Source organism: Biomphalaria glabrata, chromosome 1 (genome assembly GCF_947242115.1).
Source record: "Biomphalaria glabrata chromosome 1, xgBioGlab47.1, whole genome shotgun sequence".
Taxonomy (NCBI): Eukaryota; Metazoa; Mollusca; class Gastropoda; family Planorbidae; genus Biomphalaria; species Biomphalaria glabrata.
Genome location: NC_074711.1, coordinates 62,128,596 through 62,156,555, shown reverse-complemented (window position 1 = coordinate 62,156,555; position 27,960 = coordinate 62,128,596). Strand labels below are relative to the sequence as shown.

At 37.9% G+C, this 27,960-nt stretch overlaps 3 protein-coding genes across 5 annotated transcripts in view; 2 read left to right on the top strand and 1 right to left on the bottom strand.

Moving 5' to 3' along the window:
- The window catches only part of LOC129925728 (trichohyalin-like), a 4,988-nt gene extending 2,324 nt beyond the window's left edge, over positions 1-2,664 (top strand). The window contains exon 2 of the mRNA XM_056025982.1: positions 526-2,664. Within this exon, the coding sequence (XP_055881957.1) occupies positions 526-2,664 (2,139 nt within the window). The remainder of the gene's footprint in view (positions 1-525) is intronic.
- Positions 1-27,960, bottom strand: part of LOC106075826 (uncharacterized) — a 125,550-nt gene that overhangs the window by 66,859 nt on the left and 30,731 nt on the right. Inside the window, exon 2 of one of the 3 annotated variants that reach the window (XM_056006460.1) lies at positions 16,073-16,191. The exons of the other annotated variants lie outside the window; for them this stretch is intronic. The gene's annotated coding sequence lies outside the window, so the exon portion shown is untranslated. The remainder of the gene's footprint in view (positions 1-16,072; positions 16,192-27,960) is intronic. 3 annotated transcript variants of the gene reach the window in all.
- On the top strand, positions 11,816-15,985 carry LOC129925715 (uncharacterized). Its single transcript, XM_056025881.1, has one exon. It carries the CDS (start codon positions 11,816-11,818, stop codon positions 15,983-15,985), a length of 4,170 nt encoding a protein of 1,389 aa, XP_055881856.1.

Here is a 27,960-nt window from a genome sequence, read left to right as displayed (position 1 = left end):
AACACTCATTAACGAAGGCTTGAGACAGTTTAATAGAGTAATTAAGATTATTATCTCAAATGTAAGTCCTAGAATAGGGCCACTTAACGTGGTAATTAGCAAAAAGTTGGTGCCACAAGACGGGTACGGAAAAAATAAAGTGATAAGAGAGAGAGAAAATGTGTGTGTGAGAGAGAGAGAGAATGTGTGTGTGAGAGAGAGAGAGAGAGAGAGAGAGGAAGGGAGGGATAAAGAAAGTGAAATGATGTACTCGACGATAACCCTCTACAAGATGGAAAAATGAGGAGAGATAAAGAGAAAGCGAGTCGTAGATAAATCAGATACAAGAGGAAGAGAGGAAGTTTAGTTGATATTAAGAACACAATTTAGTGGCGAGCTTGTCAAAGTCAGACGTTCTAATAACTCGCTATCAGACACATTGAATTTAGGGACATTCACTTTCTTAGTGGTAGGACGTACACACACACACACACTCAAAACACACACATAGAAAATGTGCTCAAAGAAAACTTTGGAAGACAACAGCAAGAATTGAGTTTCACACTAGACAGAAGACAGCAAGAATTGAGTTTCACACTAGACAGAAGACAGCAAGAACTGAGTTTCACACTAGACAGAAGACAGCAAGAATTGAGTTTCACACTAGACAGAAGACAGCAAGAATTGAGTTTCACACTAGACAGAAGACAGCAAGAATTGAGTTTCACACTAGACAGAAGACAGCAAGAATTAAGTTTCACACTAGACAGAAGACAGCAAGAATTGAGTTTCACACTAGACAGAAGACAGCAAGAACTGAGTTTCACACTAGACAGAAGACAGCAAGAATTGAGTTTCACACTAGACAGAAGACAGCAAGAACTGAGTTTCACACTAGACAGAAGACAGCAAGAACTGAGTTTCACACTAGACAGAAGACAGCAAGAACTGAGTTTCACACTAGACAGAAGACAGCAAGAATTGAGTTTCACACTAGACAGAAGACAGCAAGAACTGAGTTTCACACTAGACAGAAGACAGCAAGAACTGAGTTTCACACTAGACAGAAGACAGCAAGAATTGAGTTTCACACTAGACAGAAGACAGCAAGAACTGAGTTTCACACTAGACAGAAGACAGCAAGAATTGAGTTTCACACTAGACAGAAGACAGCAAGAATTGAGTTTCACACTAGACAGAAGACAGCAAGAATTGAGTTTCACACTAGACAGAAGACAGCAAGAATTGAATTTCACACTAGACAGAAGACAGCAAGAACTGAGTTTCACACTAGACAGAAGACAGCAAGAACTGAGTTTCACACTAGACAGAAGACAGCAAGAACTGAGTTTCACACTAGACAGAAGACAGCAAGAATTGAGTTTCACACTAGACAGAAGACAGCAAGAATTGAGTTTCACACTAGACAGAAGACAGCAAGAATTGAGTTTCACACTAGACAGAAAACAGCAAGAATTGAGTTTCACACTAGACAGAAGACAGCAAGAATTGAGTTTCACACTAGACAGAAGACAGCAAGAATTGAGTTTCACACTAGACAGAAGACAGCAAGAACTGAGTTTCACACTAGACAGAAGACAGCAAGAATTGAGTTTCACACTAGACAGAAGACAGCAAGAATTGAGTTTCACACTAGACAGAAGACAGCAAGAATTGAGTTTCACACTAGACAGAAGACAGCAAGAACTGAGTTTCACACTAGACAGAAGACAGCAAGAACTGAGTTTCACACTAGACAGAAGACAGCAAGAATTGAGTTTCACACTAGACAGAAGACAGCAAGAATTGAGTTTCACACTAGACAGAAGACAGCAAGAATTGAGTTTCACACTAGAGAGAAGACAGCAAGAATTGAGTTTCACACTAGACAGAAGACAGCAAGAATTGAGTTTCACACTAGACAGAAGACAGCAAGAACTGAGTTTCACACTAGACAGAAGACAGCAAGAATTGAGTTTCACACTAGACAGAAGACAGCAAGAATTGAGTTTCACACTAGACAGAAGACAGCAAGAATTGAGTTTCACACTAGACAGAAGACAGCAAGAACTGAGTTTCACACTAGACAGAAGACAGCAAGAACTGAGTTTCACACTAGACAGAAGACAGCAAGAATTGAGTTTCACACTAGACAGAAGACAGCAAGAATTGAGTTTCACACTAGACAGAAGACAGCAAGAATTGAGTTTCACACTAGACAGAAGACAGCAAGAACTGAGTTTCACACTAGACAGAAGACAGCAAGAACTGAGTTTCACACTAGACAGAAGACAGCAAGAATTGAGTTTCACACTAGACAGAAGACAGCAAGAATTGAGTTTCACACTAGACAGAAGACAGCAAGAACTGAGTTTCACACTAGACAGAAGACAGCAAGAACTGAGTTTCACACTAGACAGAAGACAGCAAGAACTGAGTTTCACACTAGACAGAAGACAGCAAGAATTGAGTTTCACACTAGACAGAAGACAGCAAGAATTGAGTTTCACACTAGACAGAAGACAGCAAGAATTGAGTTTCACACTAGACAGAAGACAGCAAGAATTGAGTTTCACACTAGACAGAAGACAGCAAGAATTGAGTTTCACACTAGACAGAAGACAGCAAGAACTGAGTTTCACACTAGAGAGAAGACAGCAAGAATTGAAAGAGTTGTCACACTAGACAGAAGACAGCAAGAACTGAGTTTCACACTAGACAGAAGACAGCAAGAACTGAGTTTCACACTAGACAGAAGACAGCAAGAACTGAGTTTCACACTAGACAGAAGACAGCAAGAATTGAGTTTCACACTAGACAGAAGACAGCAAGAACTGAGTTTCACACTAGACAGAAGACAGCAAGAACTGAGTTTCACACTAGACAGAAGACAGCAAGAATTGAGTTTCACACTAGACAGAAGACAGCAAGAACTGAGTTTCACACTAGACAGAAGACAGCAAGAACTGAGTTTCACACTAGACAGAAGACAGCAAGAACTGAGTTTCACACTAGACAGAAGACAGCAAGAATTGAGTTTCACACTAGACAGAAGACAGCAAGAATTGAGTTTCACACTAGACAGAAGACAGCAAGAATTGAGTTTCACACTAGACAGAAGACAGCAAGAATTGAGTTTCACACTAGACAGAAGACAGCAAGAACTGAGTTTCACACTAGACAGAAGACAGCAAGAATTGAAAGAGTTTCACACTAGACAGAAGACAGCAAGAATAGAGTTGCACACTAGACAGAAGACAGCAAGAATTGAGTTTCACACTAGACAGAAAGAAATGAAAAAAGTTTCACACTAGACAGAAAGAAATGAAAAAAGTTTTACACTAGACAGAAAGAAATGAAAGAGTTTCACACTAGACAGAAAGAAATGAAAGAGTTTTAAATAGGAAAGAATACAGACAGTAATGAAGGTAATTATCAACATGAAATTTCCGACACTCAGTCTATTGGGTTCGTAAAGGTGCTTAAAAAATTCGAGAAGGCTCTAAATGTGAAATAGATTAAATTGTAAATCAAAACCTAAAAATACACACACACAGCACACTAATTGTCCATGACATCATGGGTCATTTCAAAGTCAATCGTTATAGAATGTCTGAACATTGAGCTGCAACGTCACAACCTGTGGGCAGTATAGACCAATAGCTTGTTTCCACGTCACAGGTCTCGGTCATTTGGTCATCAGAATAGCGTGCACATGCCTTATATGATATGAACTGGCTTCACTATTACACCTAGTAGTTCACTTTGCTGGACATTACATATTGTTTGTAAACGTTAGCTAATATCTGGACTTCACCAAAACGTTAGCTAATATCTGGACTTCACCAAAACGTTAGCTAATATCTGGACTTCACCAAAACGTTAGCTAATATCTGGACTTCACCAAAACGTTAGCTAATATCTGGACTTCACCAAAACGTTAGCTAATATCTGGACTTCACCAAAACGTTAGCTAATATCTGGACTTCACCAAAACGTTAGCTAATATCTGGACTTCACCAAAACGTTAGCTAATATCTGGACTTCACCAAAACGTTAGCTAATATCTGGACTTCACCAAAACGTTAGCTAATATCTGGACTTCACCAAAACGTTAGCTAATATCTGGACTTCACCAAAACGTTAGCTAATATCTGGACTTCACCAAAACGACCAATGAAGATTTTGTTGTTGTTTTCTATAATGCGTTTGATAGTGTCGGCTTGCCTCGAATTCACTCAAAGCTGATATAAAACTAAATACAGATCTACTTGCCACTGTTTAGATGACAAAAACTTGAAATTTGCCATTCTCTAGTTATTGAACAACACAAACATAAATAAAACATTTGTATTAGATGTAAATAATAGAATTTATGCAATGCTGCCATGCTGTAATTATTCTATATCCTACCAAAGGTCGCCTTCAATTTTTTTTTGTTTTTGTAGAACTCTCCCTTCTTGTTCTGTTGCATTGGAATAACGATAACAACCCTTCTTTACTGGAGGTTGTGGGTTGGCCAAACAGCCGCTCTTTTTTTTTTTTTTTTTATATATTCTTTAATCTGCTTGCGTGTCAAAGAAAATTGGTTAAGTATGTTGCAGCCATTAAGACGATACTAGATCCCCAGGCCAGCATAGAGTAAATATTATACATCGCAAGTCTGGGAGATCCTCGTAGATAAAAGAGGTGCTTCGTGACGCGCGGGGATTTCAGCGCGTTCCTCAAAGCACTATGTGAGACTTTTATGAGGCCGAGGCCCGTAACGTGGTTAAAAAGCCATGCGTTCTTTCTTACACTAAGACATGACCGCAGATGCTTCCTGGGCCATAAAATAATCATTTGTATCCCGCGTTTATCGGTGCGCTGGGGCTTCAGATAGGCCACTTTTTTTTTCTGGCTTTATCCTGGGTCTCCCCGTGTTCATACCAGTCCCGCCCATCCCCTATAGCAAGTCATAGTGATTATAGGGAAAAGTGATGAATAGATAGAAAAGAGGAGATGCAGGGATGGATATACTGTTAGAGAAAGAGAGAGAGAGAGAAAGAGAGAGAGAGAGAAAGAGAAAGAGAGAGAATATGAATTTGTGTGAGAAATTCAAATCGCGGATGGGGGTGTCAAGAAGAAAACAGGATATTTTATAGAAAGAGATTGTAAAAGATATACAGAGAGAATCCTACAGAAATTAAAATGAGAGAGAGAGAGAGAGAGAGAGAGAGAGAGAGAGAGAGAGAGCAGAGAAGAGACTAAAGGAGTTTCAAGAGATACAAAGTAACAGTGACCACATAGCTTTAGAGAGAACAAAGAGACACGGAAAAAAAAAGAGGGAGGGAGAACAATCTTTCTTTATCGGGCAATAAAAAATAAAAAATTCAATTGGTCAACTAACTATTGGATTCTATGACTATACAGACAAATAGACAAATAGGCAGATATACACATTGACAGGCACACATTGACAGACTATATATATATATATATATATATATATATATATATATATATATATATATATATATATATATATATATATATATATATATATATAGGTAGCCAGGAATTTTTTTCGGGGGGGGGGATTTTTTCCCCCCTCCCCGCAAAAAAAAAAATCATATGTGTGTGTATGTGTACATAATTAATCCCTTCATTCTTTCGGAAGACGTTTAATGTACCCTAGAATAGGTTCTTCCTGGAGGTAGTGGAGAAATTGTAGACTCCACGCGGGTCGAAGCCATGCCGCCAAGCACTATTTCCGGTACTGAAAGCCAACAAAATGCATATTCTGAGGTATCTACAGTGCATTATCCTGCTATTAAAAAGTTTTATTTTAAAACCTTATATACTATTCTTACTGACTTAGATCCTCCCGCGTCGTTCGGCGCATTGGGTGGCAAGCTGCTTCAACAAAAATCTGTCACTGTCTGAAACCTCTTCCCACCTGCTCTGAGGACATCCATGAAAGTGTACTAGGATGTACCTGTTTGCGATTTCCTCGTAATGGCCTCCATGTCATCGCAACTCTTATTATGCGTAATTCATTTCCTCGGAGAACATGTCCCGCAAACCTCATGCGACGCCATTTCGGCATAGGATTTCCTTAATTGAGACCCGATCTCTATAACTGTTTCCTAAAATTCGTCTTAGCCATCTTTGTTGAGCCAAATTTAGTGTTTTTCAATTTCGGTAAATGACTATTCACTGCACTTTATTATTGGAGACCAGCCACTGGTAAAAATTTGTAACCTCTCTTGGCTACGCACTTGGAATCACGTGACTGTAGTTATCTTTAGATTTTATATCAAAAAGGGAAGTTTTATCGTCAAAAACATTGGAGGGGGATAAACTAAAAAATCTATTGAGTTTTGTTTTTTTTAATTCAAAACGCCACGGTCATAAAATTTGGTGACTATAGTTTGCTTTAGAATAAAACTCTCTGTATGGGGGTATTTAAACTCAAAACCAAAACCATCAGGAGGGGTTTTAAATTTAAAAAAAAGCCCTATGGAGGAGGGGGTTTAAACTCAAAACCCCCCTTGGCTTGGCTACGCTCACAGAATCTTGAGTGTATATTTTGCTATTGTTTATATAGAAGAGGTATTTTTTTAGCTTCAATCCCCGCTGAAGGGGGGTTTAAACTAAAAAACTCTTTGGCTACGCTCATAGAATTTTGAGTGTGTAATTTGCTTTTTTATATTGAAGAGGTGGGTTTTAGCTATAAACCACTTTGGAGGGGGGTTTAAAACAGAAAACCCCTCTTGGCTACGCACATAGAATCTGGTGACTGATGTATGGATAGTCTTATATTGAAGAGGGGTTTTTATCGTAAGCTTCGGAGGGGGTTTAAAATCAAAATTTTCCTTAGCTATGCTCTTGGAATTTGGGGATTGTCGTTTGCATTCTTTTTTTTTTGGTTTTGTTTTATAGAAGAGGGGAATTTGACTGCAAAACCCAAAACTCAAAACCCACTTGGCTGCGCTGGGGAAGATGATGGTTTAGTATTAAAATCTCACCTAAAATAAATAGAATCAAAGCAAAAAATCAGTCACTAAATTCCTTCCCCCAACCTTCCGAGGGGGGGGGGATTTCATTTCGGTGGAGAGAGAGAGAGAGAAAGAGAGAGAGTATTAGGACATTTCTTAATCAAAATGTAACCTCCACACGTCTTTTCTTGCTTGCCTTTATATGTGTATGTGTGTGTATGTGTACGTTACCGCTTGCCAAATTGAATACCGCACTACAGTCAGCCACTAAAGGGATACTGCTACAAATTCAATATCCCACTACAGTCAGCCACTAAAGGGATACTGCTACAAATTCAATACCCCACTACAGTCAGCCACTAAAGGGATACTGCTACAAATTCAATATCCCACTACAGTCAGCCACTAAAGGGATACTGCTACAAATTCAATACCCCACTACAGTCAGCCAATAAAGGAATACTGCTACAAATTCAATATCCCACTACAGTCAGCCACTAAAGGGATACTGCTACAAATTCAATACCCCACTACAGTCAGCCACTAAAGGGATACTGCTACAAATTCAATACCCCACTACAGTCAGCCAATAAAGGAATACTGCTACAAATTCAATATCCCACTACAGTCAGCCACTAAAGGGATACTGCTACAAATTCAATACCCCACTACAGTCAGCCACTAAAGGGATACTGCTACAAATTCAATACCCCACTACAGTCAGCCACTAAAGGGATACTGCTACAAATTCAATATCCCACTACAGTCAGCCACTAAAGGGATACTGCTACAAATTCAATACCCCACTACAGTCAGCGACTAAAGGGATACTGCTACAAATTCAATACCCCACTACAGTCAGCCACTAAAGGGATACTGCTACAAATTCAATACCCCACTACAGTCAGCCACTAAAGGGATACTGCTACAAATTCAATATCCCACTACAGTCAGCCACTAAAGGGATACTGCTACAAATTCAATACCCCACTACAGTCAGCCAATAAAGGGAAACTGCTACAAATTCAATACCCCACTACAGTCAGCCACTAAAGGGATACTGCTACAAATTCAATACCCCACTACAGTCAGCCACTAAAGGGATACTGCTACAAATTCAATACCCCACTACAGTCAGCCACTAAAGGGATACTGCTACAAATTCAATATCCCACTACAGTCAGCCACTAAAGGGATACTGCTACAAATTCAATACCCCACTACAGTCAGCCACTAAAGAGATACTGCTACAAATTCAATATCCCACTACAGTCAGCCACTAAAGGGATACTGCTACAAATCCAATAACCCACTACAGTCAGCCACTAAAAGGATACTGCTACAAATTCAGTTGAAGTTCTAGTTACGCCACGACACCCCCTGTGTCCCACACCACAAGCAGTCTCCCAACTGGAAAGAACTGCAACAGCGCCAAGAAATCTCTAGGATTAAAGTCTGTGCTAAAAAATCTTGACACAAATAAACCTCCGTGTCTAGTAACGCTTGTAGAGGGGAAATTAAAAAAAAAAAATTGTTGAAGCTACACAAAATATTTGTTTCTTAAAATAAATTCTTTTAGGCCAGCCAAGACTTTTGTTATGCATTCCAGGCTCCTCGTGTACCAGTGAAAACCAAAAGAAGGAAAAAGTGTTAGGAAGAGAATACACTCGACTATTAACTGATTCTTTGAAATTTTAGTTGTCAAAAAGACATTTTTTTTGTTCTGTTAGCTTTAAATGTAGCTGAAGTCTCTCGTTCCACAGCATAAACCATAAAAGAAATAGTCACTTTCTCCCATACCTTACAAAAAAAAGTTCCTCATTCTCTCCCGCCAACTTTCACCTACATGCTTTCTTTTCTTCGCCGGAACAAAATTGATGCATCTGCCTCCTATTTTATTATTATTTATTTTTGCATATATTCCATAATTACTTTTTTTTTTTAAAAAAGCTGCTTGACTATTTCTATTTCTTATCTATGGGTGAATCCGTCGGGGGCCATCTCTGAGTTTGTGTGATAACACAAACTCACTTCGAAAATCGTGTTTTTTTTTATTCGTGCATTTATTACTGACTCTGTCTCTGCGTTTCACTAATGAAATGAAATGTTACACGGTCAGTTTCCCATGGCACGCCTTTGTACCCCAACTGATATAATGTATGTCTTGATATAAGGCTTTGAGGCGGAGCGTGACCACATGCGTGACACTGACATGTCGGCCAATGCAAAGCCTGCGTGGTTTGTTGATTCGTTTTTTGGTGATTAATGACAGAAATGATGCCATTAATTTGACATTAATATCATGTTTCTTTGTGAGACGATGTGCCTGCTGTACGCCTAGTTAAATTAGGCGTTAACAGACATCTCAAACTTAAGCAGTGTCTCTAAAATATTTTAAACTGAAGTGCTTCTAAGTTGTCTGACTTACTGACTTTGTCCTTTAGACTTCCAGTGGAACATAGGGCCGCAACAGTACTACTCCATTAAACTCGGTTCTGGGCAATTCCCCTCAGCTGATTTCTAAGCGGCTATTTTCGAGTTTGAGTTTCGTGCCCCCCCCCCCCCGACAGGGAACTATCTTTATTTCGCCTTCTTTGAGGAGGCGCGATGGCTGAGTGGTAAAGCGCTTGGCTTTCAAATGGGGGGGGGGGGGTCCCGGGTTCAAATCCTGCTAAAGGCTGGGATTTAAATTTCGGGATCCTTGGGTACCTCTAACTTCACTCAGCTCTAATGGGTACCGGATATTAGTTGGGGAAAAGTCGATGTGCTGGTCACGTGGTACCCTCGTTAACCGTGGGCCACAGATACACGTGACCTTTACATCATCTGCTCTATAAAATGCAAGGTCTGAACTGGGAACTTAAACTTTTTTTTTCCCCTTTACTTGCCTTCTTTCATCACTTTCAATTAAAAAACGCATCAAAAACAAAGGGAAGTTACAATGAAAACTATCAAGTGAGCATTAAAAGCAAAGAACCCAAAAGCCAACTGCTCCATCAAGAGATCACGCACTTTGCTCAGAGAGCTTATCTTTCTCATATTTAATAAGAAGAACTACGGAGTATACATCTTACTAATCACAGACGTTACTTCAAAATGGTCAGCTCTGGATAGCCCCAGCCTTGATAGCTCGAGCCATTGATTTATTGTGAATGTCTGAGACGAACAGCTGAGCCACGTCACCACTCATTTGACCTTCACGCTTGATTCAATGCATTCAATCTCGTCTTTCCTCCTTTCTTTTTTTATTTTCCCGTCTTGAGAGACTTCTGGTCGGCACAAAGAAAAGTTCCCAGAGTCCAGCGCGACGATTTTCCCGCATCAGAAAACTTTGTTGACAGACTTGGTTCAATCGGAAAACACACAAAGAGATTTCTAGTTTAAAAATTTGCCCCCCCCCCCCAAAAAAAATTCGCTTTTATTAAACATCACACACACAAAAAGGTCTATTTTCTGGGTGTCACGCTATTGAAATCCTTACGATTATTTTAGTCCATGGAGAGTTGAAGAAATTCAAGGTAATTCCAAAAAGATAGCCTAAACATGATTTGAATAATTTAAACATGAATTTAAATTTTGTCTTCTAAATTTTAAAGGTAACTTAAGCAATATAAAAAAAGAGCATATTTTAGTGATTCATAAATATAAACTTTTCTTTTACATTAAAATGAACAATTCCTCTAATATGAACGAGAAGCCACGTCAACACAAATGAACATATCCGATTTGATTGGCCTGGCAAAGAAAACATCGAATTACCAATTAATTGTCTTAATTACGTTAAATAATTATATTTTCAATTCATATCGATACTAACTGTACATGTACTTCCTTCAAGTGGTTAAACGCCTCGCTTACGAGGTTTAAACAAAAATCGAGGATGTTTTATGAGCTTGTAATTCCCTGTTTTTACTCTCTACCAAACCAATGCTCCTGTCAAGTCTACGATGTAAAATAAATATAATTTACTTTAAAGAAAGGATACAGTCCTATGAGTTCCAAGGTAATTTCTATTGACCATTTTCTTCTTTTTTTTGTTTGTTTGTTTGTTCTCTCATTTCTATTAATTGAAATTACATTTGATTTCATTGCTGAATTTCTATTACAATGGCGAGAAACTGTTCCAAACAACTTCGAAGACTTTTGGGGCGGGGCGGTGGCTGGGTGGTTAGGCGCTTCGCTTACGAACCTGTGGTCCTGGGTTCGAATCTGGGTGAAGACTGGGAATTTGAACTTCGGGATCTTTAGGGCGCCCCTGATTTCACCCAACTCTAATGGGTACCTGACTTAAGTTGGGGAAAGTAAAGGCAGAGGTCGTTGTGCTGGCCACATGAAACCCTGCTCGTTAACAGTTGGCCAAAAAAAAATGATGACCTTAACATCATCTGCCCTATAGATCGCAAGGTCTGAAAGGGGAACTTTACTTTTTTTTAACGAAGACTTCTGGCCAAAGCAAAACAGAAACAAAAAATCGAGGATGTCTTATGTACTTGTAATTCCCTGTTTTTACTTTGTACCAAACCAATGCTCAGAATTAGATCCAACCAATCATATTGTGTTTTTAGTGTCAACTTCCATTCATGTCAAAACTGAGAACAAAACAAACAAACCCAAACGTCAGGAAACTGGATAATATGTTGCTACAGGTGGAGGACACAAGATCGTGGTTCAACGGGGGGCAATGTTCAAATGGCAAATGGTGTAATTTCTAAACTGCCAAACTGCGGCTGGTGTGGAGACTGTGGAAGGAGTACCACGCCTCGCAACACACAACCTCCGCTTGTGTTGCTAGGAAACATACTATTGTTATCAAATTGGAATCAGCTGGTCCCCCGACGGGTCAAATCCGTTGACTGATGGTTTCGATATATAGCATTAGGAGACCAACGTGTGCGACCAGTCTAGGAGTCATTAAATGTACGACCAATCTAGAAGTCATTAAATGTACGACCAATCTAGAAGTCATTAAATGTACGACCAATCTAGAAGTCATTAAATGTACGACCAATCTAGGAGTCATTAAATGTACGACCAGTCTAGGAGTCATTAAATGTACGACCAATCTAGGAGTCATTAAATGTACGACCAATCTAGGAGTCATTAAATGTACGACCAATCTAGAAGTCATTAAATGTACGACCAATCTAGAAGTCATTAAATGTACGACCAATCTAGAAGTCATTAAATGTACGACCAATCTAGGAGTCATTAAATGTACGACCAATCTAGGAGTCATTAAATGTACGACCAGTCTAGGAGTCATTAAATGTACGACCAATCTAGGAGTCATTAAATGTACGACCAATCTAGAAGTCATTAAATGTACGACCAATCTAGGAGTCATTAAATGTACGACCAATCTAGAAGTCATTAAATGTACGACCAATCTAGAAGTCATTAAATGTACGACCAATCTAGAAGTCATTAAATGTACGACCAATCTAGAAGTCATTAAATGTACGACCAATCTAGAAGTCATTAAATGTACGACCAATCTAGAAGTCATTAAATGTACGACCAATCTAGGAGTCATTAAATGTACGACCAATCTAGGAGTCATTAAATGTACGACCAATCTAGAAGTCATTAAATGTACGACCAATCTAGAAGTCATTAAATGTACGACCAATCTAGAAGTCATTAAATGTACGACCAATCTAGAAGTCATTAAATGTACGACCAATCTAGAAGTCATTAAATGTACGACCAATCTAGAAGTCATTAAATGTACGACCAATCTAGGAGTCATTAAATGTACGACCAATCTAGAAGTCATTAAATGTACGACCAATCTAGAAGTCATTAAGTGCACGACCAATCTAGGAGTCATTAAATGTACGACCAATCTAGAAGTCATTAAATGTACGACCAATCTAGAAGTCATTAAATGTACGACCAATCTAGAAGTCATTAAATGTACGACCAATCTAGGAGTCATTAAATGTACGACCAATCTAGAAGTCATTAAGTGTTCGACCAATCTAGAAGTCATTAAATGCAAGACCAATCTAGGAGTCATTAAGTGCACGACCAATCTAGAAGTCATTAAATGTACGACCAATCTAGGAGTCATTAAATGTACGACCAATCTAGAAGTCATTAAATGCACGACCAATCTAGGAGTCATTAAGTGCACGACCAATCTAGGAGTCATTAAGTGTACGACCAATCTAGGAGTCATTAAATGTACGACCAATCTAGAAGTCATTAAGTGTACGACCAATCTAGGAGTCATTAAATGTACGACCAATCTAGAAGTCATTAAATGTACGACCAATCTAGAAGTCATTAAATGCAAGACCAATCTAGGAGTCATTAAGTGTACGACCAATCTAGGAGTCATTAAGTGCACGACCAATCTAGGAGTCATTAAATGTACGACCAATCTAGAAGTCATTAAGTGCACGACCAATCTAGGAGTCATTAAATGTACGACCAATCTAGAAGTCATTAAGTGCACGACCAATCTAGGAGTCATTAAATGTACGACCAATCTAGGAGTCATTAAGTGTACGACCAATCTAGAAGTCATTAAATGTACGACCAATCTAGAAGTCATTAAATGTACGACCAATCTAGAAGTCATTAAATGCAAGACCAATCTAGGAGTCATTAAATGTACGACCAATCTAGGAGTCATTAAGTGTACGACCAATCTAGGAGTCATTAAATGTACGACCAATCTAGAAGTCATTAAATGTACGACCAATCTAGGAGTCATTAAATGTACGACCAATCTAGGAGTCATTAAATGTACGACCAATCTAGGAGTCATTAAATGTACGACCAATCTAGGAGTCATTAAATGTACGACCAATCTAGGAGTCATTAAATGTACGACCAATCTAGAAGTCATTAAATGTACGACCAATCTAGAAGTCATTAAATGTACGACCAATCTAGGAGTCATTAAATGTACGACCAATCTAGAAGTCATTAAATGCAAGACCAATCTAGAAGTCATTAAATGTACGACCAATCTAGAAGTCATTAAATGTACGACCAATCTAGAAGTCATTAAATGTACGACCAATCTAGAAGTCATTAAGTGTACGACCAATCTAGGAGTCATTAAATGTACGACCAATCTAGAAGTCATTAAATGTACGACCAATCTAGAAGTCATTAAATGTACGACCGATCTAGAAGTCATTAAATGTACGACCAATCTAGAAGTCATTAAATGTACGACCGATCTAGAAGTCATTAAATGTACGACCAATCTAGGAGTCATTAAATGTACGACCAATCTAGGAGTCATTAAGTGTACGACCGATCTAGAAGTCATTAAATGTACGACCGATCTAGAAGTCATTAAATGTACGACCAATCTAGGAGTCATTAAATGTACGACCAATCTAGGAGTCATTAAATGTACGACCGATCTAGAAGTCATTAAATGTACGACCAATCTAGGAGTCATTAAATGTACGACCAATCTAGAAGTCATTAAGTGTACGACCAATCTAGAAGTCATTAAATGTACGACCAATCTAGAAGTCATTAAATGTACGACCAATCTAGGAGTCATTAAATGTACGACCAATCTAGGAGTCATTAAATGTACGACCAATCTAGGAGTCATTAAATGTACGACCAATCTAGAAGTCATTAAATGTACGACCAATCTAGAAGTCATTAAATGTACGACCAATCTAGAAGTCATTAAATGTACGACCAATCTAGAAGTCATTAAATGTACGACCAATCTAGGAGTCATTAAATGTACGACCAATCTAGAAGTCATTAAGTGTACGACCAATCTAGGAGTCATTAAATGTACGACCAATCTAGAAGTCATTAAATGTACGACCAATCTAGAAGTCATTAAATGTACGACCAATCTAGGAGTCATTAAATGTACGACCAATCTAGGAGTCATTAAATGTACGACCAATCTAGGAGTCATTAAGTGTACGACCAATCTAGAAGTCATTAAATGTACGACCAATCTAGAAGTCATTAAGTGCACGACCAATCTAGAAGTCATTAAATGTACGACCAATCTAGAAGTCATTAAATGTACGACCAATCTAGGAGTCATTAAATGTACGACCAATCTAGAAGTCATTAAATGTACGACCAATCTAGAAGTCATTAAATGTACGACCAATCTAGGAGTCATTAAGTGCACGACCAATCTAGGAGTCATTAAGTGCACGACCAATCTAGAAGTCATTAAATGTACGACCAATCTAGGAGTCATTAAATGTACGACCAATCTAGGAGTCATTAAGTGCACGACCAATCTAGGAGTCATTAAATGTACGACCAATCTAGAAGTCATTAAATGTACGACCAATCTAGGAGTCATTAAATGTACGACCAATCTAGGAGTCATTAAATGTACGACCAATCTAGAAGTCATTAAATGTACGACCAATCTAGAAGTCATTAAGTGTACGACCAATCTAGAAGTCATTAAGTGTACGACCAATCTAGGAGTCATTAAATGTACGACCAATCTAGAAGTCATTAAATGTACGACCAATCTAGGAGTCATTAAATGTACGACCAATCTAGGAGTCATTAAATGTACGACCAATCTAGGAGTCATTAAGTGTACGACCAATCTAGAAGTCATTAAATGTACGACCAATCTAGAAGTCATTAAGTGCACGACCAATCTAGGAGTCATTAAATGTACGACCAATCTAGGAGTCATTAAATGTACGACCAATCTAGGAGTCATTAAATGTACGACCAATCTAGGAGTCATTAAGTGTACGACCAATCTAGAAGTCATTAAATGTACGACCAATCTAGAAGTCATTAAATGTACGACCAATCTAGGAGTCATTAAATGTACGACCAATCTAGGAGTCATTAAATGTACGACCAATCTAGGAGTCATTAAATGTACGACCAATCTAGGAGTCATTAAATGCACGACCAATCTAGAAGTCATTAAATGTACGACCGATATAGAAGTCATTAAATGTACGACCAATCTAGGAGTCATTAAGTGCACGATCTATGTAGGAGTCATTAAGTGCTTAACTTGTGACGCTTGGGGTTTTATATAAACAGTTTTAGAGAGTTGGTAACAAAAGTAACCTAACTACATAGATGTACATCACATTAGAAACTAAATACATACATTAAATACGTACATTGAATTGGGTACTACATACACAAACATCATACTAGAAACATCAGATAAGACTGCAGTACATACGATAGACCCTTACATCCGATGTAGAGATTCTGTAGTGTTTTTGACGTCTTGACACTAGTTGACAAAAATACAAATGGTGTCAAACTGGTTTACAGTTAGAGTATTGATTATTTGGGTTTTGGAAACATATTTTTTTTAAAGATTAAATATAAGCTTCAAAAAATACTTATAAATATTTGGGAATTCTACAAAGGGACCATCACTTGTGAAGTTCATTCCTTCTACACACTGCTACGGCTTAGATGGATACTGATTATCACATAGTGACACTCTTTACAAACTTTGTATCTTATTTTGGTTTCAATATAAACGTGAAATATGAACGGAATTACACAGAGTTGTCAGTGTTACCAGACAGTCCAGACTTAGAATCTTTTGAATGAAGAGAGTCAACTGATTTCAATGTTTGTATCTCTAAGTAAAATGGATGCGGAATCCTGTTGAAATCTCAAGTAATGTAATATTGTAAATGCTCGTATTGCATTTGAATTTAGAAAAAAAAATTAAACTTTTATGTTTATAAAAAAAAATTAAAAGTTATCACGCGACATGTAATACGCGGACTTATAATTGAGTGTCGATGTGTTGTGTCTTTTGTGTGTGTGTGTTTCTGCTTGCTAGTTTAAGTATGTGCGAGTGAACTTTTCCTAAGTCTCGAGCATCCCGCGCGCTCGATGTTTTCACGTGCTACTCATGAAATCTCATTACTTGGATTACACGTGATCTATTAGCCACGTTGTCCATTTTCTCCCCAAGACGCCCCGTGAGCAACATTAACGCCCTGATTCTCAGCCCCCACCCCTCTCCTCTCTTCAAGTTCGCTAACCATTTCTGCGACTCCTATAGGGATACATGAACACATGTGAGGTCATAGATCCCCCATTCAGGCCGGGCTTAACCTCATCTCACCACTGGTATGAATGTTTGCATGCGCTTAAGATGCATGCTAGTCCTTAGCAGCAGGCACCTAGACGCATGCTTATTGATAGAATGACAAGCATGGACGTTTAACTAGGCCAGGTTTCTCCCACTGCCAAAGTCTCCCCCCCCCCCTTTTTTTTTTCCTTTCCTGTTTTTTTCCCCCAGTGTTTCTGAATCTCACGCGCTGTCCTCTCCATTCCCTTGACTCTTGCAAACAGTTCTAAGCAGAGTTAATCTGTGCCATTAGCGAGACATGAAAAGACTTGCCAGGACGTTTGAATGTTAAAACTGCAGATCTAGAAGAAGATATTTCTCATGAAGCTACTTTCATGTAATAAGGAGAAGGGCTGTGGCCACCCACAACTTATTAAAGTAAATAAATTTCAGGTACGTGCCACAGACGTCAACATACACTTTCATCTTGTGTAATATACAATTGAGGGAGGTGATGATACAAACACGCACAAGTGGCTTATTAGAAAAGTTGGGGGTTTAAATTCAAAGTGTAGTGTTAGGTTAAAAAATAAAAGAAAAAGAAAATGGGTTGTTCTTTTTTGCGTTCATAGAAACATAGGCTTACGTCACCATCTGGTATAAGGAAAAAAAAACAACAATACAAGAAAAAAATACTTTTTTAAACAACAAAGCAAGCTAAAGGGAAGAACTGTATATTTAAGATTTTTTCCCCTTAATATCAAACTAAATAATTTAATTACCACAAACTAATAAATTTCTTAGTTAATTCTTTCATTGACTCATACTTTTGTTAGGAACAATGAATAATTGTGCAAAGTTTCAACTTGATCCAAGAATGGAAATAGGAAGAAATAATGTGTGAGAAAATGTGTACCAGAGAGAGACAGACAGAGTGAGTTGATGCAAGCTTTGTAAAAAAAAACAACCTGTACATTGATTAAAGGTTTACACATTCGACTACATATAATAATGTTTGCCTATATTTTCCCATGTTTATGTCCTAATTATCTTCCCCTTCTCGTGCAGCACGTAGTCTCTTGGAGCGCTCTAGATAGGACTATAAGAGTTGCCTTCGAATCCAAAGATGAAATAGAGTGCCGCCTTTCACGTGGTGACGTAGACACAGCTGTGACATACATATTTAGCCAAAATCAACCCAGACAAAGCAATTGTCTGCCGGGGGTCGATTTAAGTTCTCTTTTAGCAGCCTTAACCTGATGCGGCGATAACTTTCTTTTTAATTTTATATTTTATTAAAGGAAGATTTAAAAAAAAGAAAGAAAGAAAAAACTTCTTACGAATTGTATGCTATGTTATGTCGTCAATACACAAAACCAAAATGAGAGAGAGAGGGAGAGAGAGAGAGAGAGAGAGACAGAGAGAGAGAGAGAGAGAGAGAGAGAGAGAGAGAATAAATAACAAATGTAAAAAAAAAAGGGTCAAAGAAAAAAAAAGATTTAACTAAAGACAAATAGGAACACGTGAAAGTATAACACACATACATTCTCACGCAAGAAAAACAACTTTTTTTTTTTCTCTCTCTCTCTCGCTTTCTGCCAACCAATTTATCTCTAGGCACATATTTTGTTAACAATTGAAACAAAACAAAAATATTATGTAGCAAGCTGGAAATCGTTTCGTATAGTAGAGAGTTGAAAGAGACAGGGACTTGACATCAGAAAAGAAATGATATAATTGTAGAAGAATTGATGTGATACGAAAATGAACTTTACTTTGGGGTCTAAAGTCATGGTTAGAGCCTTCAAGGGCTAGACAATAAAAATATCACATTTTAAAACGCATATTATTTTTGTAACATATGACATTTAAACAAAAGAGAATGTTTAAATACTCATCTTTGCAGTTTTCAAAATTAATTATTTTTTGTTTTTACCGAATCTGATTCATGGCTACATTTTTTTTATTGAAAAATTATTGAAACTTTACATTGTCATCATAACTAAGGAATTTTTTGTTTTCCTTTTATTTTTGTATGAGCAGGAAGATGGAAAGAAAGATTTCAGTGCGAGAGGAAAGAACACTATTTCTTACTGCTGGAGACTACAATAAAAACAGCTCCTGAGATTAGCGACATACATCGGACGTTTTACTTTTAATTTTATCGTCTGGGATTTTGTAATGAGTCAACAGATCACGTGATGTATTTTAAAGCCAGGCCATGACGTCCCATTCTGCACAACAACACGGATAAAATAATGATTTCTATTATTGTGTTACTAATTGAAATAAGTAAAAAATGTTTATGAGGAATAGCGAATAACAATGACATTTATTTGATTCAGTGATGTGTGTGTTTATAGATCTTTCAATATATATATATATATATTCTACGACTCCATTAGTTGACATTCAACTACGTCTAGCTAGGTTTGTTTGTTTGTTAACTATAGATAGAGTTACGTAATGAAAAGAACAAAAAACTTGTTGATTTCTGGTGAAATTTCTTCCCAGTGGATCCTCTCCCCACAATTCTAGTTCTCTAATCAAACAAACCAATATATATATTACAGAAACAAAAGTGCTGACAAAAACAAAAGCCATAAAAGTATTTAGGATTTGAACTAGTTAGATGTAGTAGTGAAGGAAAACATCCGCCACCTCAATGTTATGTCACTGATGCCCAGGGCGCCCCCAGGGTGCGAGCTGTATATCATAACACGAAGGGCGGGGAGAGGTTTGAGGTGGAGGGTTGGGGACGGATAGCAGTGCCAAACAAATGAACGAGGCCTGGAGTACTTAAATCTGTGACCTGATTCATCAATGTCGTCTGGAGGTTTCTCTTATACTTGAAAACCTATCAAGTGGAAACTGTTACCGGATTAATTCTCGTTAGAAAAGATTAGACATTGTTGGTTGAATGGATACAGACAATGTTTGTAGCACTGATCGTAGCTTTGTTTGTTCGTAGCGCTGATCGTAGCTTTGTTTGTGCGTAGCACTGATCGTAGCTTTGTTTGTGCGTAGCACTGATCGTAGCTTTGTTTGTGCGTAGCGCTGATCGTAGCTTTGTTTTTGCGTAGCACTGATCGTAGCTTTGTTTGTGCGTAGCGCTGATCGTAGCTTTGTTTTTGCGTAGCACTGATCGTAGCTTTGTTTGTGCGTAGCGCTGATCGTAGCTTTGTTTGTGCGTAGCGCTGATCGTAGCTTTGTTTGTGCGTAGCACTGATCGTAGCTTTGTTTGTGCGTAGCGCTGATCGTAGCTTTGTTTGTGCGTATTGCTGATCGTAGCGCTTTTTTTTGTTCATAGTACGATCGTAACTTTGTTCGTAACACTGATCGTAAGTGTGTTAATTCTTAGCACTGATCGTAGCTTTGTTTTTTCATAGCACTGATCGTAAGTTTGTTAATTCTTAGCACTGATCGTAAGTTTGTTAATTCTTAGCACTGATCGTAAGTTTGTTAATTCTTAGCACTGATCGTAAGTGTGTTAATTCTTAGCACTGATCGTAGCTTTGTTTTTTCCTAGCACTGATCGTAAGTTTGTTAATTCTTAGCACTGATCGTACCTTTGTTTGTTCGTAGCGCTGGTCGTAGGCTTGTTTGTTGAAAGTAACTAGTGTTACACGTCAGTGGACCTAATTGCCAAGTTTTATTTGGAATACTGAGAGATTTTACATACGAATACAAAAAATGACTGCAAGATTGTGTGCACAAATAGTCTCCATTTCCTCTGACGTGCACACAGCACTTGCAAATATAAACGACATGAGTCTGAGAATAAAATCTTTTAATTGTGACACATTTTTGTGCATTTCTATTTTTTTTTAAAACCATTCCTTTTATTAACTGTAAAAGGCTCTAACGATTTTCCAAGAAATCTGACAGTGTATGTATATCTTTGGAAAAACGAATGAATAGTTAATTGGCCACAGGGAAAACTCTGGGTTGACTGTTAAAATGTTTGTAAAATAGAATCATCTTAAAATTGAATTTTAATTTTCGTTTATCATCACGTCACTGGGAATTCCCGCATGTGTTCAGTCAAGAGTTGAACAAAGGTATCGACGTTCAGGAAGATATTGAGCACCGTCTACAAGATAAGCTGTACTGCTAGAATTCATTTCGGACAATATACATATGTATGTAATACTTATACAATTTATTAATACACCAATATCAACACTATATCCAGTATTCTAGTCTAGACCAATGCCGCCTTTTAATGTTTTGTAAAGTGTGGGTCTGGATCTATTATCACCAAACTTCAATTTTCTACTTTAAGTAGATTTATACAGTACCGTAACCAGGATAATTTTTAAAATATTTTTTGTATCCATCATTCATTAGTTATTAAGTGAATATTAATGGCTGTTAGAAAAAAATCATAAACTTCAAAAAGGAAATCAATTATTTTAACTTGTTTAAGTTGTTTACATATCCCCACGTTATTTACAGATCACCACGTTGTTTACATAATCATATTCCTTACTAAAAAGCCTCCAGTGTTTGTTACTATTAATAGTGAATAGTTGTAAAAATGGTGTATTTATATATATATATATAAACAACCTGCTTGCACTATTGATTTAAAAAATTAAATTTTTCGCTTTCAGAAAAGAAAAAAGTAGTCTTTGCATAAGAACTTTCAATGATCTAAAATATCATGATGTCCGATTTTCATTTTCTCTTCTAGTTTCTGAGATCTAAACGGAACGGACGGACAGACAGGCCACACAAAATTAATGGCGTCTTTTCCCCTTTCAGGCTAAAACGTATGTTACATTGTGCATGTGCTAGTGGCTGCACAAAATAATAATGGAAGTAAAAAAGACAAGATACATATTTCACAAGCTTCTATTTCTTAAAAGTAACCTAATATAAGAGTGACAGAACTTAATATAGATGATTGAGATTTAAAGAAATGCCACAGTACTTTGATGTTGATTTTTAAAGGCATTTTAGATTTGTACAAATATGTAAACTTCCAATGAAATGTATTTAGCTAAATAAGGACTCACTGCTGTTGCAGAGAATCAAAGAAAACGTATTCTTGTATTTTCATGTATTGTGTGTCTATTAATCTTTATGTTTCTATTATGTTGTGTGAGGGAGCATTGTGTCATTCAAACTAGTTTCCAAGTTGTGCAGTCTATCAGTTGAATGTGATCCTAGTTGGAAACCATTATTCCCTTGCGATTTAATCTACATTCCACAAAGACACCAAGAACTCTCCCTTATCAGAGATAGAGATTTTTCGTTTGCTTTATTTAGCAAGCTACAGAAACACAAAACAAGAATCGACCTTTCTTTTCTAAAACAAAAGCAACTTACAGTGAGCCATCTTTATGTCATTGTCTCAAGCTGATTACAAAGTTTATATTAAGTCACTCAGTCTGTCTGTCTGTCTGTTACAAATCTTGTACAAGTTATTTCTTTCACTTTCCTTGCTCGGATCAAGTAGAAACTCTGCACAGCCATTTATTGTCCCAAACAAAAGACGAATCAATATAAAATTTAACAAATCAATTTATTAATCAGTGGTTATTAAATAATTTTGTTTGATATAGAAAAAGGGGAAATAAATCTTACAGTATTGAGAAATATGAATGTAAATGCGCAATTCTTTCCCTTATAATGCTTTGTTTAAATGTTTATATTTATTTGTTATTTAAGTTAAAGAGTGCATCGATTAGTTCGCCTGTCTGAAGTATACAACCTACTCAGTTGTTGGGTCTACTACCCGATAGCGAAGACAAGCACGTCACTATGTTACCAACGAGACAGTCTATCAGTTATAGAGATATAGAGATGTACAACACGGCTTCATCTAGAGGTCTCTTATTACTTTTATGAACTCTCAGGCAACGGGGAGGGAGGGGGGCAAACCATTTAGAAATACTTTTTGTTTCCTGTATAACTTTAAAAATTCCGTTTTATTTCTTGCCTCCTTGCCTTCACCTTTTTTTGGTCTTCCCCCCCCCCCCACCTTCTCTACCACTTTATCTCTCACTCTTTTTTTTTGTCACAATACCCCGCCCCCCCCCTTTCTCTGTCTTTTTATCTTTCACAGCTTCTTCATTTCACCCCCCCCCTCTCTCCCTCACTGTGTTTACGAAGGGTGAGTTCAGGGGAGGGTATGATGACTTTGATTGGAAAGCTGTGTGAGTAAAATCTGACTTTGATGCTGCTGTAACCGAGGCCCCTGACAGATAACAGACCCCAGTGGTAAAAAAAAAAAGACCACTCACCTGGACCCACAAGGTAACTATCCCAATCAGGTCCCAGGGAAGATAGCAACCAGAAGGTCACACGCTCTGTCCAACACACCTGAGCCAGTCAGGGAAACTTCGACTAAACGCCTCCCCTCATATCGTATCATGTTTAGCTTCCATATTATCAACGTATAGACATCCCATAAGGCGCGCGCGATGGTGTGCAGGAGAGTTTTGTGTGCTTTAAAGCAGGGTTAGGCGTGACGGGACCGACCTAAAATAGAATTTGAAGTGCTCACAGCGCTGGAGAATTTTGGCGTGACACTTGCAATAAACGTCAGGTTACTTTATCGAGTCCCGAGATTCCTGACGATAGCTCCCTCAGCCTGTTTTTTTGAAACCGGAGATTTTGTTGTTGACGAGTCTCGAGGTAAATGAAAGTATGACAACACTGTTTTGTGCTGATTTATTAGTGGAAAATAGGAGCTTTAAATTTTAATTTAGGAAGGAGGATGTGGGTGTAGGTGTGAATGTAGGATTTAACGTGATGCTTAATTATAGTGTTTATATGTGCGTGTGTGTGTGTGAAAGAGAGAGAGAGAGAGAAGATAAAATGAAACAATAGAAGAATTAAGTTCGACTAAGAGTAAAAGTAACTCTAGATACATCTAAAAATAACTGGATCGTTTCATAGTGAACAAGTAAATACAAGTAAAGTAAAGTTCCCCTTACAGATCTATGGGGCAGATGATGTAAAGGTCATCTGATTCTGTGACCCACGGTTAACGAGTGTGTCATGTGGCCAGCACAACAACCAACCGCATTAACTTTTCCCCGACTAATGCCAGGTACATTTAAAGCCGCTCACCTACAGTGCCTCCAATCGCCTCTAAGTAAATACAAATATCTCAGAGAAATAAATCAGTACAACTAGTTCTGCATAAGTGTCAAGCAGAATGATGTATTCATTAAGGGTCATTTTGTTTCTTTATATTACAAGGTCACACGCACATATTTTTGGGAGAACAAAAGAGTTCCGCTCATCTAAAGTCTCTTCCCCTTCAGCTAAATAACAATACCTAAGTTTGAAGACATTATCTTCATCACATTATGAGGTCAAGTTTCTCTACCAATTGGGCAGTTGAAGGAAAGTTGCGATCTAGTGTGTTTTGAGCATATGTTGTTACATTGCTGTCTACTGGGCCATTGATGTTAAGTTGCTTTATTTTGATCAGATGATATAAAGTTGCGGTCTACTGGTCAGTTCATATAAAGTTGCGGTCTACTGGTCAGTTGATGTAAAGTTGCGGTCTACTGATCAGTTGATGTAAAGTTGTTGCCTAAAGTTGATGTCGCTTGTTTGTGTGAGAAACTGTTAACGAGAGTTAAGTAGCCAGTAAAACGACTTTGTAAACATGTTACATAGACATTCTCTTTCAGTGGGATTGCCTTGTTACGTTCAAGTCTCATTCTGTCACGTCTGTTCCAATTCAATTGTATCATCTATCCCTAGTGCCGCAAATCAAAATAGGCATGCATGGGAGGCGTCGCCGTGTGAAAACATTTGGGAACGTGCATACTTTTTACTTGAAGCTAAAAATAACTCAAGAATTTCCAGATTGCTAAACAAAGTGTAAAAAGAAAAAAACAAACACAAAGCTTATACACGAGAAAGAACCACACAATTAATGGAACATCTCTCAATATTGCAACATTTATCTCCTTTTTTCTAAATAAAACAAAATTAACTATCACTAATTCTATAAGGGGAAGAAATTAATGAAATATATCTCAATATTGCAAGATTTATCTCATTTGTTTTCTAAACCAAACAAAACTAATTAATTACCACTAATTAACACAATCAAGTCTCAACTTGAACCGAGAATAAGAAGTGAGAAAAATAACGTGCACAAATATGTGTACCAGACAGACAGACAGACAGACAGTGAGTTGATATCAGCTTTGTAATAAAGCAGTCCAGAAAGGTCCCTCTTTTCATGCACTCTTTTGGCAGACTAAATAAAGATCAAATTATACAAGGGGAAGAAAGGAGAAGAGACAGCGAGTCAGTCAATTACACAAAATTACCAAAATCATTTACTTGCTGGCATATAAATTCAATGTTACAATAACGTATCTTTATATTCAGAGATATTACTGGGCCTGTTATTTTACGAAATGAGTTCATCTAATTAAAGTTTTAGAACCCCTGCGTTTCCGTCATTTGTTTCATTGCAGAACCGCATCCACTTGGAACAGAGAAATCATTAGATCTAGAAAACGTGAAGCTTCACCGTAACATCTCGTCTGGTAGGTTCCATGCCCTTAATCACTATACAAGAGTCTGGTAGGTTCCATGCCCTTAATTACTATACAAGCGTCTGGTAGGTTCCATGCCCTTAATTACTATACAAGCGTCTGGTAGGTTCCATGCCCTTAATTACTATACAAGCGCTTGAATATTAAAAGACGATCTGGTCATAAAATGCTGGCGAGCAACGCTTCAAAGCTTCTTGTCTTGTAGAAAAAAAAACTACTGCAAAACTCTGGTTCATTTAGCTTTTATAGCACAGTGAGCATACAAAATTGTCCCCGAGACGGAAAGATGTTATCACCAACAAATGATTACGTCAGCCTCATCATCTACAACAAACACCATACGAATATAACATTGACATTAATGGGAAGAGATCACATTTTAGACATTGTGACATCCAGGACAATGTTCTCACAATTTCAGCTTTTAATGATATTCAGAATCAACCATTGCGAATATCTTTATCGGATGAGTTTGTCTTTTTACCGTGACAGCCCAGATGTTTTACAACTTTGTACAGCACATTGCGACAATGGTCTTCAGCCCGTCTTTTATATATCACGTGACGTTTCGCCATTTTTTAGGTTTCCAATCATGCAAATAATAATGCTCGCTGTAAATGAATTGGGAATTTTTCACAGCCAAAACTAAATGAAGTAGTCTCCTCTTTGAAAACACTTCGAAATTTAAGATCCCCTTTACGTTCTAAGGCAATAAAATACAGTACATGAAGAGAAAGCGATACTAAGAAATGTTGTGGTGATATAATGGTTCCTAAATAAAAATGAAAAGTTGAAGATTAGGAGCGTTTAAGAAAGAAATAAAATTAGGATATTGAAAAGTCACTGTTGCCAACTAAACAATAACCATGAGTTTGTTCTGCAACTGAAAGAGCTAAGACATTTGATTCCACTGTACTGACAGCTGAAAGAGCTGAGACATTTGATTCCACTGTGCTGCAACTGAAAGAGCTGAGACATTTGATTCCACTGTCGTGCAACTGAAAGAGCTGAGACATTTGATTCCACTGTGCTGCAACTGAAAGAGCTGAGACATTTGATTCCGCTGTGCTGCAACTGAAAGAGCTGAGACATTTGATTCCACTGTCCTGCAACTGAAAGAGCTGAGACATTTGATTCCACTAGGCTGACAACATGCACACCAAATATTGTATGATTTATTAAAGTAGTTCGCTTATCGATACTTCCGTATTCTTTACACCGGATACACCGAATAGCTTGCTATTTACGTTTACATCCATGCATGGAAATCTTCAAGACGTTCAAATGAAACACCAAAGTGCAGATCAATTAGTATCAAGGCATGTTAGAGCAATGAGCAAGTCTGCAGATCAATTGGTATCAAGGCATGTTAGAGCAATGAGCAAGTCTGCAGATCAATTGGTATCAAGGCATGTTAGAGCAATGAGCAAGTCTGCAGATCAATTGGTATCAAGGCATGTTAGAGCAATGAGCAAGTCTGCAGATCAATTGGTATCAAGGCATGTTAGAGCAATGAGCAAGTCTGCAGATCAATTGGTATCAAGGCATGTTAGAGCAATGAGCAAGTCTGCAGATCAATTGGTATCAAGGCATGTTAGAGCAATGAGCAAGTCTGCAGATCAATTGGTATCAAGGCATGTTAGAGCAATGAGCAAGTCTGCAGATCAATTGGTATCAAGGCATGTTAGAGCAATGAGCAAGTCTGCAGATCAATTGGTATCAAGGCATGTTAGAGCAATGAGCAAGTCTGCAGGTCAACTGGTATCAAGGCATGTTAGAGCAATGAGCAAGTCTGCAGGTCAATTGGTATCAAGGCATGTTAGAGCAATGAGCAAGTCTGCAGATCAATTGGTATCAAGGCATGTTAGAGCAATGAGCAAGTCTGCAGATCAATTGGTATCAAGGCATGTTAGAGCAATGAGCAAGTCTGCAGATCAATTGGTATCAAGGCATGTTAGAGCAATGAGCAAGTCTGCAGATCAATTGGTATCAAGGCATGTTAGAGCAATGAGCAAGTCTGCAGATCAATTGGTATCAAGGCATGTTAGAGCAATGAGCAAGTCTGCAGGTCAATTGGTATCAAGGCATGTTAGAGCAATGAGCAAGTCTGCAGGTCAATTGGTATCAAGGCATGTTAGAGCAATGAGCAAGTCTGCAGATCAATTGGTATCAAGGCATGTTAGAGCAATGAGCAAGTCTGCAGATCAATTGGTATCAAGGCATGTTAGAGCAATGAGCAAGTCTGCAGATCAATTGGTATCAAGGCATGTTAGAGCAATGAGCAAGTCTGCAGATCAATTGGTATCAAGGCATGTTAGAGCAATGAGCAAGTCTGCAGATCAATTGGTATCAAGGCATGTTAGAGCAATGAGCAAGTCTGCAGATCAATTGGTATCAAGGCATGTTAGAGCAATGAGCAAGTCTGCAGGTC